Here is a 16,593-nt window from a genome sequence, read left to right on the forward strand (position 1 = left end):
ATGGAGAGAGTTTCAAAAACTAATCATGCACTGAGAGAACAGTGTTTGTTTCATATCTCCATTGATCAAACTAGCTGTTTATCTAACTCAGCTTTGCGAATTATGACCATCTGTCATGGTTCGGTCCATGAAATCCGCATTCCAGTTCACGGTCTGGTTCATCAATTCTTATTCCGGGTTTTGCTATGTTCCCTTGTTCCATTGGGTGCCTTAATTGAGGCACCTGGTTCTCGTTTTGGGATGGCACATGAATACCTCTGTACACCAAGGATTCCTGGTGGGACTGTTCCTTTCCCCTCCCCATCTGCATCCTCACCTGCTAAATTGCCTGCAACCGTCATCTGCCACTTCGTCAGAATCCTTGTCAAGTATCCTTGGCAGTGACCTCGGCAAGTATCCTCGGCAGTGACCTCGGAAAGTATCCTCGGCAGTGACCTCAGCAAATATCCTCGGCAGTTACCTTGAAAATACCGTGGGCAATCATCCCAGCCCTGCGTCCTGAAAGCATCCCGGCCCTGAGTCCCAGAAGGGTCCCGGTGGCTCCAAGCACAAGTAGGAGTCCTGGCTCTGTACCCTTGAGCCAATCCCAGCCAAGTCCAAGAGCCGAGCCAAATCTAGTTCAAGAGCCACATCCAGCCCTAGTGATTCCTTGCCCAGCCCAGGAGTACCTCGCCCAGCCCGGTGCTGGAGATTCTTCGTCCTCTGCTGGAGTTCCCTCATCAAGTCCAAGCCACGCCCAAGAGCCTCGTCTTGTCCATGCCACGTCCAAGAACCTCGTCTTGTCCAAGCCACATCCAAGAACCTCGTCTTGTCCAAGCCACGTCCAAGATCCTCGTCTTGTCTAAACCACATCCAAGAGTCTCATCTTGTCCAAGCCACATCCTAGAACCTCGTCCTGTCCAAGTCAAGGCTTTGTGTTCTCGTCCTGTCCATGTGCCTCATCCTGTGCTGGAGTTCCCTCGCCCAGCCCAGGAGTTCCTCGCCCAACCCAGGAGTACCTCGTCAAGCCTGGTGCTGGAGTTCATTCATCCAGTCCAGGCATTCCCTCGTCTAGTCCAAGCCATGGCCTAGTACCTCGTCCAGTCCAGGAGTCCCTCCTCTAGCCCAAGCCATATCCTAGAACCTCGTCCAGTCTAGGAGTCCCTCGTTTAGTCCAGGCCAAGTCCTAGAACCTCATCTTATCAAGCCTAGTCCAAGAACCTCATCCTGCCAAGTCAAGGCTTTGTGTTCTCGTCCTGTCCATGTGCCTCGTCCTGTGCAGGAGTTCCACGTCCAGTCCTGTAGCCACGTCTTGTCCTTGCCTAGAACCAGGGTCTGAGCCCAAGTTAAGACCCAGATTTTGGGTCCCTGTCCAGTCTCTGGCTCGGAGTCCTAGCCAAGGTTTCTAGTTCCCAGTTCCTTGCCCTGGTCCCGCTTTCCTAGTCTTAGTCCTAGCCAGGCCCGGTGTCCCTGTCTCGTCCAGGGCCTGTGTCCATGTCCAGTGTCATTTCTTCCTGACTCCCCTTGCTTTCCTGATAAACCTTGTCCTGTTCCTAATACTTCGGTGTCTGTGTTTTACATTTGGGTCCGCTCCCAATGCCCCCTTATGTCACCATCTCCCATACACTAAATATCCAGTCAATAACTATCTAGTTCTGGGCTCTCCCGCAGAAGTGTCTAGTATCAGTCTATCCTACCATCTCTAATAAGATAACCTGTCCTTCCAGGTATCTGTCCAGGAACCCACCTCTGAACTTCTTCCAGTGTGTAGTTTTAAAGGAGATCTGTACTGTCCATATTCTAGATGTAATCTCACCAAAACCTAATATAACTGATGTATTACCCTTCTACTTTTGTTACACAGTCTATCTCTCCCACCTACTTGCACACAAACATATTGCAAATCTTGCACGAGGACACCCAGATCGCTCTACATCTCAGAACTTCACAAACTCTCCTATTCGGATAATATGCTTCTATTTATCTTTCTGTCATAATGGATATTTTGCATTATCCCACATTGTGCTCAATTTGCCTGATCCTTCTTTATTCACAGAACCCATCTCTCTGCTCTTCGTCACATCTGTATGTCGTTTTCACAGCTCATCCTCGTATCATTTTTTTTTAATCTTCTTTCATCCGACACCACGATATAAAGAGTCTTCAGTTGTGATTTTACCAGTTTCCTGGAGATTGGTAAGAGGAGTTCCCTAATTGTGTATCAATCCCCAGAACTAGACTTTTGATGGTGAGAGCCCATCTCTGGTCTCCTGTGAACAGGTGTGGTGGGGGAAAGTTGGATGTGAATTATTGTATCTTCTCTTCTTTGTAGGGGTCAGCTGTCCTCACCCACTTCCTGAAAAAGGAAAAACCCCAACTAGACCAAGTACAGAAGATAGACAGCAGGTTGAAGGAAAAAATGCACATCTCTGGTGAGAAAAGAAACAAAGTGTTCAAAAAACTGTGGGAAGTACGGAGGTAATAAGAGGAGGGTGCAGAGGGGTGAAGAAGTTGTGGGATACTGGGAGACCAGGAGTGAGTGAGGAAAGATGGCAGAAGACGAGAAGGCAGTATAACCTAATGGTGGCATGAATTAATAACATTACAATGGCAGAAGCAATAAACAAAAATATCCAATGCTTGTTAGAATAGATCAGCAGGTGTGATGGAGACTTGCTCATTGAGTGGACAGATAAAATTGGTCAAGGCAATCTTGAGGAGGACTTCATAGAATGCATCTCTGATAGCTTTCTGAAACAACATGTTACTGAACCTACAAGGGAATGTACTACCTTTTCTCATCTTAGGTAATGAGAGAGGGTAGCGATCTTGTAGGTAGAGATCATCTTGGAAAGGGTGATCAGAGTATCCCTGATGGCCACATCTGCGCCAGGTGCACCGAGTTGAAGCTCCTCAGAGACCGTGTTAGGGATCTGGAGCTGCAGCGTGATGACCTACTGTTTATCAGGGAAAGTGAAGAGGTGATAGACAGGAGCTACAGGGAGGTAGTCATCCCTAGGCTACAGGAGTCAGAAAACTGGGTCACTGTCAAGAGAGGGAAGGGAAATGCCCGGATAGTGGAGAGCACCCCTGTGGCTGTCCCGCTCAGCAACAAATATCTTGTTCTGGATGCTGTTGAGGGGGATGACCTGACGGGATGCCCACGGTGACCGGGTCTCTGGCACTGAGCCTGGCGCTGTTGTGCAGGAGAGAAGGAGGGAAAAGAGAAATGCGGTAGTCATGGGGGATTCCATAGTCAGGGGAACAGACAGGAGATTCTGTGAGCCTGACAGAAATACCCGCATGGTGTGTTGCCTCCCAGGTGCCAGGGTATGGGATGTCTCGGATTGGGTCCTGAATATTCTCAAGGGGGAGGGTGAGCAGCCAGTTGTCTTGGTAAATGTTGGTACCAATGACATAGATAGGACAAAGGAGGAGATCCTGAAGAGAGATTTCCAGGAGTTAGGAAGGAAGCTGAGAGGCGGGACCTCCAGGGTAATAATCTCGAGATTGCTACCTGTGCCATGTGCTAGCGAGAGCAAGAGTAGTCGGATCAGGCAGATGAGTGCGTGGCTGAGAGACTGGTGTAGGGGGCAGGACTTCAGATTCTTGGATAATTGGGATCTCTTCTGGGGGGAAGTATGACCTGTTCAAAAAGGACAGGTTACACCTGAACCCGAAGGGGACTAATATCCTGGCGGGAAAGTTTAATAGAGCTGTTAGGGAGGGTTTAAACTAATTTGGCAGGGGGATGGGAACCGGAATGATAGAGCAGAGGAAGGGGAAAACAGAAATAAATCTAAGATAGTGAGCAGTAAAGATGTCAGGAAAAACAGGCAGGTGATGGGGCAAATTTGTAGCCATTGGGATGAGTTGCAGTGCAAAAAAGTTGCAGTGAAATCAAAGCAAAAAGTATCAAATACTGGTCTTAAGGTGTTGTACTAAAATGCACGCAGTGTAAGGAATAAGGTGGATGATCTTGTTGTACAGCTACAGATTGGCAGGTATGATATTGTGGCCATCACTGAGACCTGGCTAAAGGACGCATGTCTCTGGGAGCTGAACGTCCAAGATACACGGTGTATCGGAAGGATAGGAAGGTAGGCAGAGGGGGAGGCGTGGCTTTATTGGTAAGAAATGATATGAAATCATTAGAAAGAGGTGATATAGGATCGGAAGGTGCAGAATCTTTATGGGTTGAGCTAAGGAATAGCAGGGGTAAAAGGACCCTGATGGCAGTTATTTATAGGCCTCCAAACAGCTGCAGGGATGTGAACTACAAATTACAACTGAAAATAGAAAAGGCTTGTCAGAAGGGCAGTGTTATGATAATTGTGGGAGATTTTAACATGCGAGTAGATTGGGAAAATCAGGTCAGCCCTGGATCTCAAGAGAGAGAGTTTGTAGAATGTCTGCGAGATGGCTTTTTAGAACAGCTTGTTGTTGAGCCCACTAGGGGATCGGCTGTACTGGATCGGGTATTGTGTAATGAAGCGGAGGTGATTGGAGAGATTGAGGTGAAGGAACCCTTAGAAGACAGTGATCATAACATGATTGAGTTCACTGTGAAATTAGAAAAAGAGAAGCCGAAATCTGATGTGTCGGTATTTCAGTGGAGTAAAGGAAATTACAGTGGCATGAGAGAGGAACTGGCCAAAGTTGACTGGAAAGAGACACTGGCGGGAAAGACAGCAGAGCAGCAGTGGCTGAAGTTTATGCGAGAAATGAGGAATGTGCAAGACAGGTATATTCCAAAAAAGAAGAAATTTTCGAGTGGAAAAAGGATGCAACCGTGGTTGACAAGAGAAGTCAAAGCCAAAGTTAAAGCAAAGGAGAGGGCATACAAGGAAGCAAAAATTAGTGGGAAGACAAGGATTGGGAAGTTTTTAAAACCTTACAAAAGGAAACCAAGAAGGTCATTAAGAGAGAAAAGATTAAATATGAAAGGAAGCTAGCAAATAATATCAAAGAGGATACTGAAAGCTTTTTCAAGTATATAAAGAGTAAAAGACAGGTGAGAGTAGATATAGGACCGATAGAAAATGATGCTGGAGAAATTGTAATGGGAGATGAGGAGATGGCAGAGGAACTACACAAGTATTTTGCATCAGTCTTCACTGAGGAAGACATCAGCAGTATACCGGACACTCAAGGGTGGCAGGGAAGAGCAGTGTGCGCAGTCACAATTATGACAGAGAAAGTACTCAGGAAGTTGAATAGGCTAAAGGTCGATAAATCTCCTGGACCAGATGGAATGCACCCTCGTGTTCTGAAGGAAGCAGCTGTGGAGATTGCGGAGGCATTAGCGATGATCTTTCAAAAGTTGATAGATTCTGGCATGGTTCCGGAAGACTGGAAGATTGCAAATGTCACTCCACTACTTAAGAAGGGGGCAAGGAAGCAAAAAGGAAATTATAGACCTGTTAGCTTGACATCGGTGGTTGGGAAGTTGTTGGAGTCGATTGTCAAGGATGAGATTACAGAGTACCTGGAGGCATATGACAAGATAGGCAGAACTCAGCATGGATTCCTTAAAGGAAAATCCTGCCTGACAAACCTATTACAATTTTTTGAGGAAATTACCAGTAGGCTAGACAAGGGAGATGCAGTGGATGTTGTATATTTGGATTTTCAGAAGGCCTTTGACAAGGTGCCACATATGAGGCTACTTAAAAAGATAAGAGCCCATGGAATTACGGGAAAGTTACATACGTGGATAGAGCATTGGCTGTTTGGCAGGAAACAGAGAGTGGGAATAAAGGGATCCTATTCTGGTTGACTGCTGGTTCCACAGGGATCAGTGTTGGGGCCGCTTCTTTTTACATTGTACATCAACGATTTGGATTATGGAATAGATGGTTTTGTGGCTAAGTTTGCTGACGATACGAAGATAGGTGGAGGGGCCGGTAGTGCTGAGGAAACGGAGAGTCTGCAGAGAGACTTGGATAGATTGGAAGAATGGGCAGAGAAGTGGCAAATGAAGTACAATGTTGGAAAGTGTATGGTTATGCACTTTGGCAGAAAAAATAAACGGGCAGACTATTATTTAAATGGGGAAAGAATTCAAAGTTCTGAGATGCAACGGGACTTGGGAGCCCTCGTACAGGATACCCTTAAAGTTAACCTCCAGGTTGAGTCAGTAGTGAAGGCGGCGAATGCAATGTTGGCATTCATTTCTAGAGGAATAGAGTATAGGAGCAGGGATGTGATGTTGAGGCTCTATAAGGCGCTGGTGAGACCTCACTTGGAGTACTGTGGGCAGTTTTGGTCTCCTTATTTAAGAAAGGATGTGCTGACGTTGGAGAGGGTACAGAGAAGGTTCACTAGAATGATTCCAGGAATGAGAGGGTTAACATAAGAGGAACGTTTGTCAGCTCTTGGACTGTATTCCTTGGAGTTTAGAAGAATGAGGGGAGACCTCATAGAAACATTTCGAATGTTAAAAGGCATGGACAGAGTGGATGTGGCAAAGTTGTTTCCCATGATGGGGGAGTCTAGTATGAGAGGGCATGACTTAAGGATTGAAGGGCGCCCTTTCAGAAAAGAAATGCAAAGAATTTTTTTTAGTCAGAGGGTGGTGAATCTATGGAATTTGTTGCCACGGGCAGCATTGGAGGCCAAGTCATTGGGTGTATTTAAGGCAGAGATTGATAGGTATCTGAGTAGCCAGGGCATCAAAGGTTATGGTGAGAAGGTGGGGGAGTGGGACTAAATAGGAGAATGGATCAGCTCATGATAAAATGGCGGGGCAGACTCGATGGGCCAAATGGCCTATTTCTGCTCCTTTGTCTTATGATCTTATAACTGAATTTTGCATACAATGGAGGATCAATAGTTTGACCAAAAACCTGGTGTATTATGCCCAATTGAGGGAGAATACAATGGTATGAGAGAGGAAATAGCTAGCACAGATTTGAAACACAGGCTACAATGTGGAACTGTGGCTGCAGGTGTGGGACCCCAGCATATACCCCGAACATAGCCGTGGGTGATGGGAATGGAAAAAGCCGTGGGGCACCGACCCCTCTCATGGGACAGAGTAAGGGTGCTCCAGTGGTTGGGGAACTCCCAGTGTCACTGCTGGGGCAGTAAATGGGGTAACAAGGAAGACACAGACCATAAAGGTTGAGTTCTCTGTTCAGACTCCAAGGTAGCCCAAGAATTGCCCATTACAGAACGAGGAATATTTTCCCTGGACTTGTTTACCACTGGTACTGGAGTTAGGGTTGTCTTGGAGATGGAACAAGTCCTACAACCACTGCAGAGAGAGGAAAACAGGTGTCAGCTATGAGTGGCGTCTCCCTGGAGGGGGCAGTACATGGGGGTGTTGGTGTCCATTGACAGTGAGAAGATGGACTGCCGTGTGTCCTGTACAATAACTCCTCTCATTCTAGTCCCTGCAAAAAGATGCCAATAGCTATTGACTTCTTAGTTGGAAATGGCACAGCTCATCAGGTTTGTGTCTGTACCATTTTCCAATACACCTGGTGCTGTGCTCGGACCACCAGCTGTTGTAGGCAGAGCTCATTCTATCACACATGTGGGCAGGGTCCACGTTCTGGCATTTTAACAACTAGCACTTTAATAGGCTGGATGACAGCCCATTTCCAGGATTTGTTCTGACTGTTGTGAGACACGTGGAGGGGAGCAAGGGAGATCCTCTCTCTAAAGCTAAGGTGGGCTGTGGGTAAAGCTCTCATTTGTCTGTTCTGTCAGGAGTATATCCAGGGATGAACAAGGAGTGGAGGAGATTGAGAACTAGGACAGAAATGAGAGTTTAATGTATGTTGTTTTTGATTGCATGTATATTTTTAAAGAATAACCTCATAAGAATCTAAAAAATGACTTTCGTGGGGGGGGGGGAATAGTTTAAACAATGATTTCCTTCTTTAAAGAATGGGATTTCGCTCCCCCAGTATTGATGCTGCCCTCACCCACATCTCTTCCCTTCCCCAAACATCTGCTCTTCCCCCACCTTTCCACTGTATTAAGGTGATAGAGTTCCTCTTGTCCTTACCTACCACCCTATCAACATCTGCATCCAACACATTACCCTCTACATCGGCCATCTCCAACGGGATCCTACCACAAAACATATCTTTACCTCCCTGCTTTCCGTAGGGATTGCTCCCTCCATAACTCCCTTATGCATCCGTCCCCATGGCCCCTCCAAATATCTCCCTGTTGGGACTTACCCTGCTAGCAGTCTAAGTGCTACACCTGTCTATACATCTCCTCCATCATCTCTATCCAGGGTCCTAAACAGTTCGTCCAGGTGAGAGAACATTTTACGTGCAAATCCGCTGGGCTTTTCCCCCTACTTTTTTATTCTGGCACCTTCTCCCTTCCTTCTCACTCTTAAAATAGGGACTCAGCTGAAACATTGACTGTCTGCTCATTTCCATAGATGCCACCTGACCTGCTGAGTTCCTCCAGTCTATTGAGTGTGTAATCTTAGGCTGAACAGTGAGTGAAGCTCCCTCTCAATGTTCTGTCACACACACATAGAGAAATGACCCCTTCACCAATCTCTGCACGGACTAACCAATTCATCCTCTGCCCCTTTTGTCAGCTTTGGAAGAGGAGATCTCAAGGCTGAAACAGGAGATGGAGAAGATGGAGCAGAAGAGGAAGGCGGCTGAGGAACACAGGGATAAGCAGATCATGGAGCAGATCAGGAGAAGGTTTGAGGAGGGTAAAAAGTGCAGTGTGGAGGAGCTGAGGATAGCCATGGAGCATATGAGGAGTGAGATGAAGAAATACAAAGTCGAGGGCAGGATGGAGGATGCAGTAAGGGCTCAGCAGAGGTACGAGTACCTGAAGAAGAAATTTGAAGAGGCAAGCGAATGGAGTTTCACGAAATTCATAAGGGAGCATATCCCTGAGATTTCTGCTGCGCTGTTTACTGTGGTGGGTGCTGTAGCAAAATTAGTTGTATTCAAATCAGTAAAGTAGTCAAAAATGATGCGTACATTTAGAAATGTGTCCACAGCACCAATTCTGTGACATTCCTTACCACTTCCAACACAAACCCCGCCCCCCAGTCTGATCAATGAACTGGACCCCAAATATTGTTGCCACATATTCCACATCCAATCCCCAGCCGAATATCAGGGGCACACACAGGAACATTTAAAGCGGGGTTGGATTCCAGCTGGTGAATCTCAAAATGCCAGAGATGTGAATGAGCCAGTGTAATATGCCCCACACACTAAATCCACTCACACAGCCGACAGACACTCTCACCCATGACCAACTCTCCCCACTCTTCTTAATCCCCTGCCACAATCCATGGATACTCACCCGGACTCACTAAATCCCCTCCACACCTCACAGCCACTCTCTCCCATCACTGAATTCCACCCCCCCCCATAAAATCCCCTCCCACAGGCCATGGACATTCTGCCCCACCACCGACTTCACGCACTTCAACCACTGAATTCCCTCCCACAGTCCATGGACATAAAGCTATAAAGCTACATATCCAGTTCTTCTCCATGTTTTTTCAATCCTCTCATATACCTGTCCACACTGTACCACAATTACCTGAACTATCAATTATAAGCGCCTCTGCTTACCCTTGGAAATTCATCAAACTCTCCCTGGCATGGAGTGCAGCTCCCACAAACTCCTTATCTGCTGGTTCAGTGTTCTGGGTCAGCGGTCAGCTCTATTCAATACTGACCTGTGTTGATAATGTGGCCTTCCTCCACTCTGCTCTGTGTTCTGTGGATCTCTCTCACCAGCAAAGTTTCCTCCCAGAGGCTGATGGGAACTTGTCGTCTCCCTCTGGCTGTTACATTCCCACCATCAATCCACGATCAGTGTGATTACTGGATCACACTAATTATCCAGGCAATAAATCTGACCACCAGCAATGAACAATTGGAAGCTGAATTGTAAGAATGGATGTACATTCAGCAGAGATACGTGAGAGTGCAGGTGCTGGAATCTGGAACATAAACAGGGAGATGGAGAAATCTTCAGTGGGTCGAGCAGCATCTGTTGGTGGGGTTGGAGGAGAAGGGATTGGTGATGCTGGGTCAAGATCATGTATTAGAACTGATAGAGGTGTCCTCGACAGAGGGACCCGATCCAAAATGTTGACAATTCCTTTCCTACCACAGCCGCTGCTTGATCCACAGAGTTCCTCTTAACAGGTTATTGCTTTATATAAATTGAGTGAATAATTTTAGCTAATAGATTTGTTAAGTAACATAGATGCTACAGTTAACCACAATATAACTTTATGAACAAATCAGTAATCTTTCCAATTAGCCATATCAATGTAAACGCAATAAGAATCCGGGTATATATGTGTGGATAAACTTAGATATTGAATCCTCATCCCACCACATTGAAGTATGGATTTCAATACCAGAATACCAGCAGTTTGTATATGCTGGTAAATCTGTGAAACTTTAATAAAGGTCTGGTGTGAAGCAGAAAGTTGTTCTCTATTGCATTTAAGACACTCTGGGAGTAGAAGAATGTGATGGCCGTATCTTTGTAGGCAAGATTAGAGATTATTGGTTAAAAGGTTCATTTATTATCAAAGTATGTATGCAGTATGGAACTCTGAAATCCTTATTCTCAAGATAACCATGAAACAAAGCAAACTGCATGACTATGCACTTCCCAACACTATATCCCATCTGCCAATACTTTCCTATTTCTCTCATCTAAGTCTTTATGCAAACTCCCTGCTTCCTCATTTCAACCGGCCCTTCACCAATCCTTGTATTATCTGCCAACTCGCCACAAAACCAGTAATTCTGTCATTCAAATCATTGACATATAACTTGAAAAGAAGCAGTCCCAACATCAACCCCTGCAGAACACCACTAGTCATCGGATCATTACAAATATCTCCACAATCTCTTCAGCTACCTCTTTCAGAATACTGGGATGTCATCCATCTGGTCCAGGTGACTGATGCACCATCAGAACTTTCAGCTTCTCAAGCAAATTCTACTTAGTAATACCAACTACATTCATGTCAGCCCCCGAACACTCTCTAATTTCTGACACAGTGAAGATTGACACAGAGTAATTTATATGTTTGTCTGTCATATCTTTGACCCCGTTACTACATCCTCAGTGTTGTTTTCCAGCAGTCTGAAATCCACTCTCAGCTTTATTCAACTCTTTATATATCTGAAAAAAAAGATATCCTCTCTTATATTATTGCCTAGCTTACCTTCATATTTTATCTTTTCACTCCTTATGGCTTTTTCAGTTCCCTTCTATTGGTCTTTAAAAGCTTCCCAATCCTCTAGAAACACATTAATTTTTATCATATTATATGCCATCTCATTGACTTTTATTCTGTCTCTGACTTCCCTTTTCAGCCTTGGATGTGTCATCCTCCCTTTAGAATACTTCTTCATCTTTGGTCTGCATCTAACTGCACTGTTACAAGGATTATCCTTTGTTGTTAATGATCAGAGAGGCATAGAGAGTATCTGTGATTACCAACAAGTACCTATATTGTCTAAACTAACAAACACATGAAAACTAACAAACAAACAAGTACCTGTGTGCACACACACATGGTTTCCCTGACTCTCCTGAATAGCCAAACAGTAGAAAGAATCTACACTGGCCAGGTGTTCCTTGTAGTCCTGATCCACTCTTTGTGTGTTACACGTAGGGTCTCTCACCCTCGTTCTGTGATGGTTAATCTTTGAAGTTATCGCAATTTTGCCTTTGAAAGCCTCTGCTTTTATATTATATCCTTATCAGATGTTGCATTTCAGTGTCATTGGCTGTGGATCATCTGACTGACTTATACCATTTTCTTATTGGTTCTGCTCCAGGCCAGTATCCATTTCAAAGATTGAAAAAGCATTTATTATCAAAGAATGTATAAATTATACACCTTGAGATTTGATTGCTTACAGGCAGACACAAAGCAAGAAAACTGAAGAACACAATTTTTTTTAAAGACCATAACCACTGCACTGAGAAAGAGAAAATAAAACACACACACACATCAAGAAAGTAATCGGAGCAAATGACGGCATTCTGACCAGACTGACTCCTTAGATCCGCTCCCTGGGTCAGCAGGAGGAGGCATAAGCCTCAATCCTAAATTAGTTCATCATATTAGCTGGGCAAAAATGCTACAAAACTCTCAGACGAGCAGTTCACAGCCTCGGTGCTGCAGAGAGAGGAATGAACACCACAGGAGAGCGAGCAAAATCATCCCGACCCTTGTCTCTGGTCCTGACCCTCGGACTTCCCAGTCTAACTGGACCATCGTTTAAATCTCCAAGCACTGGATAGTACCTCGCTCTGGGACCCAGAAACCGGTGCAGTGACAAACTTGAGCTGCACAGGCCAAAGCTACTCTCAATCTAACCAAATTGGCTCGGCACTTGGATCGATCCAAACTCACACCCGGATTAGGTGAACGGGCATCGAAACTCTTCCACATGGACTCCTCTCAAAATTGTTCTCTCCAACTCCATCAGTGATACCAAACTTCAGCTGCAACTTTGCCTTGAACAAGTTACACCTTAGCTTTGAAATGCACCTGCACGGTCCTTCCTTTCAATCAGCACCACATTTTCTCCATTTTTTACTCCCTAATTAAATCCAGTTCATTACATAGCACCCAATCCAGAATGGCTGATCCTCTAATGGGAAATGGGATCGACCATGAGCTGCTCTAGAAATCCATCTCGTAGACATTCTACAATTTCCCTAGCTTGTGATCCAGGACCAGCCTGATATTCCCAGTCTACCTGCATATTGAAAACCATACCCCCAAGACCATCACTACATTGTCCTTTTGTCATCCCTGTTCTATTCCCCATTGTTATTTTTAGCATATATCCTGGCTACTGTTCTGAGGCCTGTATACAACCCTCATCAGGTTCTTTCTACACTTGCACTTTCTTCACTCTAGCCACAAGGACTTTGCATCTTTAAAAAATGAAATTAAATCCTTACAAAGAGGTGACATAGGATCAGAAGACGGCTCCACGCTACCCATCTTCCTTACTGCCTGTCAATCCGATCCAATATGTATTCTCCGCAGTGGTAAGTGAATATCATGCAAAGGCTATGGATTGGTCACTTCATCGCTCATAATATGTGACATGACTGCATCTGTAAGCTTCTCTGGACAATATGGATCATAATATGTCAGTACAGTGTCTGATATCATCATTTCCTTTACCTTTTTGAAAGCCATCTCATATTGCTTTGGTCATTGCCATTTCTTCCAATATGCAGCAAGCGAGAAGAGGAGGAGAGGATGAGGGAGAGAAATGGGGAGGGGAGGGGGAGGAAGAGTGGAAGGATGAAGGGGAGAGATGAGGAGGATGAGGGGTAGAGATGGGGAGGATGGGGGGTAGAGATGGGGAGGATGGGGGGAGGAGAGATGGGATGAGGGGCAGGATGAGGGGGAGAGAAGGGAAGGATGAAGAGGAGAGATGGGGGTGATGAGGGGGAGAAGAGGGAGGGATGAGGGGAAGAAGAAGGTGGGATGAGGAGAGAAAGGGGAGGATGAGGAGTGGAGGGGAAAATGAAGGGGAGGAGGGGAAGATGTGGGGAGAGAGGGGAGGATGTGGGGGAGAGATGGAGAGGATGTGGGGGAGAGATGGGGAGGATGAGGGGAAGAGTTGGGGATGAGGTGGGGAGATGGGGAGGATGAGGGAGCAGGAAGGGGAGAATGAGAGGGAGGAGGGGGAGGATGAGAGGGAGGTGGGGGAGGATGAGGGGGAGGTGGGGAAGATGAGGGGGAGATAGGGAGGACAAGGAGGAGAGATGGGGTAATAGGGAGAGATGAGGGGAGAAGGGGAGGTTGAGGGGGAGGAGGGGAGGATTAGGGGAGGGGGTACGATGAGAGGGGTGGATTGGGGGAGAGATAGGGAGGATGAGGGATAGAGATAGGGTGATGAGGGAGGGAGATGAGGGGGAGAAGAGGATGGGATGAGGGGGAGAAGTGGATGGGATGTGGGGGAGAAGAGAAGGGAAGAGAAGAGGGTGGGATTAGGGGAGAAGAGGAAGTTCAAGGGGAGGAGGGGGAGGGGTAGGATGAATGGGAGGGGGAGGATGCGGGGGAGAGAGGGGAGGATGCGGGAGAGAGGGGTGGATTGGGGAGAGATGGGGAGGATGAGGGAGAGAGATGGGGTGATGAGGGTGAGAGATGAGGGGGAGAAGAGGGTGGGATGAGCGGGAGAAGAGGATGGGATGAGGGGGAGAAAAGCGTGGGATGAGGGGAGAAGTGGGATGTTGAGAGGGATGGGGAGGATGAGGGGGAGGGGGAGGATGCGGTGAGAGAGGGGAGGATGCGGGAGAGATGGGGGTAATGAGGGGAGGAGATGGGGATGAGGGGAGGAGAAAGGGGTTGAGTGGAGAGATAGGGAGGATGTGGGGGAGAGATGGGGAGGATGCGGGGAGGGAGGGGTGATGAGGGGGCGAGATGGAGGTTATGAGGGGGAGAGATGAGGGGGAAACAGGGTGGGATGAGGAGAGAAGGGGAGAATGGGGGGAGGACTGGGGAGGATGAGGTGGAGGAGGGGGAGGAGGGGACGCTGAGGGGAAGGGATGGGAAGAATGAGGGAGAGGGATAGGGAGAATAAGAGGGAGAGATGGGGAGGATGCGGGGTAGAGAGGGGGAGGGGGAGAGAGACAGAGGAGGGGAGAGAGGGGGAGAGAGGTGGAGGATGACAGTGAGAGAGGGAGCAGAGCGAGAAGGAGAGGAGGAGGAGAGTGGAGGAAGAGCAGCGGAGAGAGGGGAGAGAGGAGGAGGCGAGCAGGGTGAGAGAGGAGGGGGAGAGCAGAGGGAGGAGTTGGGGAGAGTTGAGGAGGAGGTTTGGGGGATATAGGTGGTCGGGGAGAGCAGGGGTGGAGGGGGAGAGTTGGAGAGGATGGGGAGTGAGTTGTGGAGGAGGATTGGGGGGTTAAGTAGTTTGGGGGGAATGAGGGAGGTGGGCGGGTGCAGGAGATCATGGGGGTGCAGGAGGTGGTGGGAGTGAAGGGGGTTAATTTGGGAAATTAAAATCTCCAACCACGACAACCCTGTTATTATTACACCTTTCCAGAATCTGTCTTCTATCTGCTCCTCAATGTCCCTGTTACTGTTGGGTGGTCTATAAAAAACCCCATCCTCTTCCTAATTTCCACCAACAGAGACTCAGTAGACAATCCCTCCATGACATCCTCCTTTTCTGCAGCTGTGACACTATCTCTGATCAGCAGTGCTACACCCCCACCCTTTTGCCTCCCTCCCAGTCCTTTCTGAAACATCTGAAGCTTGGCACTCAACGTAACCATTTCTGCCATTGAACCACTCAGGTCTCTATAATGGCCACAACATTATAGCTCCAAGTATGGATCCACACTCTAAGATCATCCGCTTTGTTGATAATATACTTGCATTAAAATAGACACATCTGAAACCATTGTTCTGAGCACACCCTTCTATATCACCTTTCTATCCTCTTCCACTGCCTTCAAGCTTTCTCTATTTGTGAGCCAACTGCCCCTTCCTCCATCTCTTCAGTTCGGTTCCCACGCCCCAGCAATTCTAGCTTAAACTCTCCCCAATAGCCTTAGCAAACTTCTCTGCAAGGATATTGGTCCCCCTTGGATTCAAGTGCAACCCACCCTTTTTGTACAGGTCACGCCTGCCCAAAAGAGGTCCCAAAGATCCAGAAATCTAAATCCCTGCCCATGCTCCAATCCCGCAGCTGCACATTTATCTTCCACCTCGTTCTATTTCCATACTCACTGTCACGTGGCACAGGCAGTAATCCCAAGATTACTACCCTTGAGGTCCTGCTTCTCAACTTCCTTCCTAACTCCTTGTAGTCTGTTTTCAGGACCTCCTTCTTTTTGCTACCTATGTCATTGGTACCAATATGTACCACGACCTCTGGCTGTTCTCCATCCCACTTCAGCATATCTTGGATGCGATCAGAAACATCCCGGACCCTGGCACCTACAAGGCAAACGACCATCCGTGTTTCTTTCCTGCCTTCACAGAATTGCCTGTCTGACCCCATAATGATAGTCCCTTATTACTGCTGCCATCCTCTTCCACTCCCTACCCTTCTGAGTCACATGGCCAGAATTTGTGCCAGAGGTGCAGTCACTGTTGCTTCCCCCAGATAGGCCATCCCCCCCAACAGTACTCAAACAAGAGTACTTATTGTTAAGTGGGAGAGCTACAGGGGTATTCTCTAGTACCTGACTCTTAACCTTCCCTCTCCTGACTGTTACCTACTTATCTGTCTCCCGAGGCCCTGATGTGACTACTTGCCTATAGCTCCTATCTATCACCTCCTCACTCTTCCTGACCAGACGAAGGTCAAAAAGCTGCATTTCCAGTTCCCTAACGTGGTCCCTAAGGAGCTGCAGCTCAACTCACCTGGTGCAGATGTGGCCGTCAGGGAGGCTGGGAGTATCCAGGACTTCCAACATCTGACTTGCAGCACAGAACACCGGCCTCACACACATAACTCCTGTCTCTATTCTACACAGGCGACCTACCTCGCCTCGACCCGCTATTGCCAAAGCCACGTTGAGGCAAAGCCCTGCTACTCTGTCTACTTCCACTCTGATGCACGCTCTATAAAGCTGTCATTTTTTCAAGTTATT

At 47.1% G+C, this 16,593-nt stretch overlaps 1 protein-coding gene across 4 annotated transcripts in view; it reads left to right on the top strand.

Moving 5' to 3' along the window:
• Window positions 1–10,415, top strand: part of LOC134354347 (guanylate-binding protein 1-like) — a 46,835-nt gene extending 36,420 nt beyond the window's left edge. For all 4 annotated transcript variants that reach the window (XM_063063283.1, XM_063063281.1, XM_063063284.1 and 1 more), the window contains 2 exons: window positions 2,312–2,411; window positions 8,552–10,415. In XM_063063283.1, coding sequence (XP_062919353.1) covers window positions 2,312–2,411; window positions 8,552–8,934 — 483 coding nt within the window. In that variant the 3' untranslated portion in view covers window positions 8,935–10,415. The remainder of the gene's footprint in view (window positions 1–2,311; window positions 2,412–8,551) is intronic.
• The last annotated feature ends 6,178 nt before the right edge of the window (window positions 10,416–16,593 follow it).

The sequence above is a fragment of the Mobula hypostoma genome, chromosome 11 (assembly GCF_963921235.1).
Source record: "Mobula hypostoma chromosome 11, sMobHyp1.1, whole genome shotgun sequence".
NCBI lineage: Eukaryota > Metazoa > Chordata > Chondrichthyes > Myliobatiformes > Myliobatidae > Mobula > Mobula hypostoma.